Source organism: Octopus bimaculoides, chromosome 27 (genome assembly GCF_001194135.2).
Source record: "Octopus bimaculoides isolate UCB-OBI-ISO-001 chromosome 27, ASM119413v2, whole genome shotgun sequence".
Lineage (NCBI taxonomy): Eukaryota > Metazoa > Mollusca > Cephalopoda > Octopoda > Octopodidae > Octopus > Octopus bimaculoides.
In genome coordinates, this window is record NC_069007.1 from 20116420 (window position 1) to 20119714 (window position 3295).

At 40.7% G+C, this 3295-nt stretch overlaps 1 protein-coding gene across 1 annotated transcript in view; it reads left to right on the forward strand.

Moving 5' to 3' along the window:
• LOC106876896 (brefeldin A-inhibited guanine nucleotide-exchange protein 3) overlaps nucleotides 1-3295 on the forward strand; it is a 48777-nt gene that overhangs the window by 5279 nt on the left and 40203 nt on the right. The window contains exons 5-6 of the mRNA XM_052977154.1: nucleotides 1097-1165; nucleotides 2900-3028. Of these exons, the coding sequence (XP_052833114.1) occupies nucleotides 1097-1165; nucleotides 2900-3028 (198 nt within the window). The remainder of the gene's footprint in view (nucleotides 1-1096; nucleotides 1166-2899; nucleotides 3029-3295) is intronic.

Consider the following 3295-nt stretch of genomic DNA (forward strand, 5'->3'; position numbering starts at 1 on the left):
CGAAATCTTTTAATTGACAATAAACTTATTTGTTAAATACTGTTAAATAAATAAATGTAAAAATATGTTATTTTAAGAAAATATTTATGTATAAATTTCATAAGCATTTATAAGGGTAAAGCCTGAAATATAAAGGGGTCCGCAAGTCAAAAAGTTTGAAAACCCCTGGTCTAGACAAGGACACACACATATGTATGTATATCAGTGCCACATAAAAGCATTTGTTTGGTGCCATGTAAAAGGCACCCAGCACATTCTTTGAAGTAGTTGGCATTAGGAAAAGCAGCAAGCTGTAGAAATCATACCAAAACCGAAAAATGGATTTTGGACCTGCTGGCCAGCGCCTGTGGAGCCATCAGACCCATGATAGCATGGAAAATGGACATTAAAAGACGATGATTTTGTATGTGTGTGTGTGTGTATGAAGGCATGTGACCTAGTGGTTAAAGAATTGCACTCATGATTACTATTTCATGGGTTCGAATCCCAGACCAGGCTGCATGTTGTGTTCTTGAGCAAGACACTTTATTTCACGTTGCTGCAGTTCACTCACTCAGCTGTAGAAATGAGTTGCAGCGTCACTGGGGCCAAGCTGTATCAGCCCCTTTGCCTTTCCCTTGGATAACATCAGTGGCATGGAGAGGGGACGCTGGCATGCATGGGCGACTACTGGTCTTCCATAAAAACAACCCTAGGTTGTGCATTTACCGGTGAGGCAACTTACCGCCCAGACTTGTACCCTGGAAGGGAACCTCTAAGGTGCGCCCATGGCCATTCATGACCGACGGAGTCATGAGTTTTAATATTGTATATATATTTTTACTTTAACTGCTAAACATATATATATATTGTGTATATATAGTTCTACTTTTGCCACTAAACACATATATATATTGTGTATATATATTTTTACTTAAGCCACTAAACATGTATATATATTGTGTATAAATTTCTACTTTGGCCGCTAAACATGTATATAATTCTAGTTTGGCAGCCAGACTTCATTTTGACCAATACACATTTCCTTTGACCAATACACCATGTGTATATAATTCTACTTTGGTCACTAAACATGTGCATATAATTCTATTTTCAGCTGCTGTTAAACATGACATTTTCCACAGCATGGTGCATGAATTCCAAGATAATCATAGAAATCTCCCAGGTAGGTACCACATCTTTTAATTATCTCCTCACTCAATGGTTCTGTCTTTCACTGAACTAAAGAAGTGGTGAGGAGGAGAAGAAGAAGATGATGATCAGTAGAGATCGAAGACAGTTCTTCGTAGGTGCAATAATGGTGTTCTGGTTGGATATCTCGGGCCGTCTTTGGCCAGATTTTGAGAAAATCCGTGCAGCAAGCAAGTTGTATGATAAAAATTTCAAAACCAAGGGTCCATTGTATTTTGAAATGCTGTCATCAGAAAAATTACATTCAAAGAATAGTCCATTCTCTCAATGAAGATGATCCAGACCAAAGTGTGGAATTTTGTGAGCAGTTCTTGGCAAAATGGTTCAGAAGATGCACACTTTCCAACAAAGATTCTTTTCAGTGATGTGGTTACATTTATAATGTTTTAGAATTGTTGTGCTTCATGGGAGATGTTGGTCCTCAGAGCAGAAGACTTGCAAAAGATGGAAAGAAATGAGGCAGGCATGGTTCATTGGATGTGTAACGTCAATATGCATGAATGACCCAAATGAACTTAGAGAAAGACCAGGTGTAAGAGGCATCATGTTGTGTACAAGTCATAAGAGGCATCATGTGCCATAAGGAGGCATCATGTGCCATGAGAGGCATCATGTGTCACAAGAGGTATCCTATGCCATAAGAGGCACCATGTGCCACAAGAAACATCATGTGCCATAAGAGGCATCATGTTGTGTACAAGCAAAAAGGTTATGGTCGTATGGGTGTGCGATGCACACACAGGGTGACTACTGTATAAGGAAATGCCAAGTGTTCCAATTTAGTAGAACTCACCAAAAGGGAGGCCAAGGAAGATTTAGGATGAAATGGTGAAGGTTAACTTGAAGGTGCCACATGACTCGGAGGAGCTGTTAAACTACTGTAGGGATTGGCAATGTATAGTGCTACAGAAAGCCCATCCACCCATGGCAACATATATTGTAATGCAAGGGTAGTGTTGTATCCTGCTCTCGTGTGGCCCCAGCTATAAGGGGTTAGGCTATGTTCTCGTGTGGCCCCAGCATGGCTCAGCTGTAATGGGTTAGGCTGTGCACTTGTGTGGCCCCAGCTATAATGGGTTGGGCTGTGCTCTCATGTGGCCCCAACTTTAAGGGGTTAGGCTATGTTCTTGTGTGACCCCAGTGTGGCCCGAGCTGTAATGGGTTAGGCTGTGCTCTCATGTAGCTCTGAGCTGTAATGGGTTAGATTGTACTCTGGTGTGGCCCCCAGCTATAAAAGGTCAGGTTGTGCTCTTGTGTGGTTCCAGCTACACTGGGTTAAGCAATGCTCTCATGTGACCCCAGCTGCAATGGGTCAGCCTGTGGTCTTGTGTGGTTCCAACTGTAATGGTTTAGTCTATGCTCCAGCATGGCCCCAGCTTTAATAGTTTAGACTATGCTCTAGTGCAGCGATCTGCAACCTTTTTTTCATTTGTGGTGCACTAAAAATATAACCAAAAGTATAAGGGGAAAAAATTATATTCAAGTGACACCGTGGCACACCTAACATCAGCTCATGGCACACCAGTGTGTTGCGACATATTGGTTGCGGGGCACTTCTCTGATGTGGCCTTCATCGAGACGGCTGAAACAAACTGACGAAGTAAGGAACATGTATTATTGTATCTCTACGTGTATAATCCAGCATGAACATCACCACATCACCATGAAACGAACGCATAAATGAATGTCTATATTATCTGTCCTGTAGGTGTATATAAAGATTTTTGTTGGTGGCACGATCAGTGTACAGACAGCTATCAAAGCCACCATCACGCAAATGCTGAGCTGTTTCACAAAGAGACTACAGGAGACTGTCGAGAAAAACAAAGTACCCCGGGTATGTTCGTTATTGTAAAGTCGCATAGCATGCCTGTTCCACCACTGAACGTCTTACGCCAGTCATCGATGTTGCATAACCTCATGTGTTCATTCATGCATTAAAAAAAAATGCCTGTTAGTAACGTTAATAAAACAATAACCATTAATTTGCTGTGCTTGTACTAATTTTAATTAGAGTAATTATTAACATTATGCTTTATTTCTTGACCATTTTTATTTTATTTTTTTTTTATTTCTATTTATTTGTGTGTGTGTGTGTGTGTTT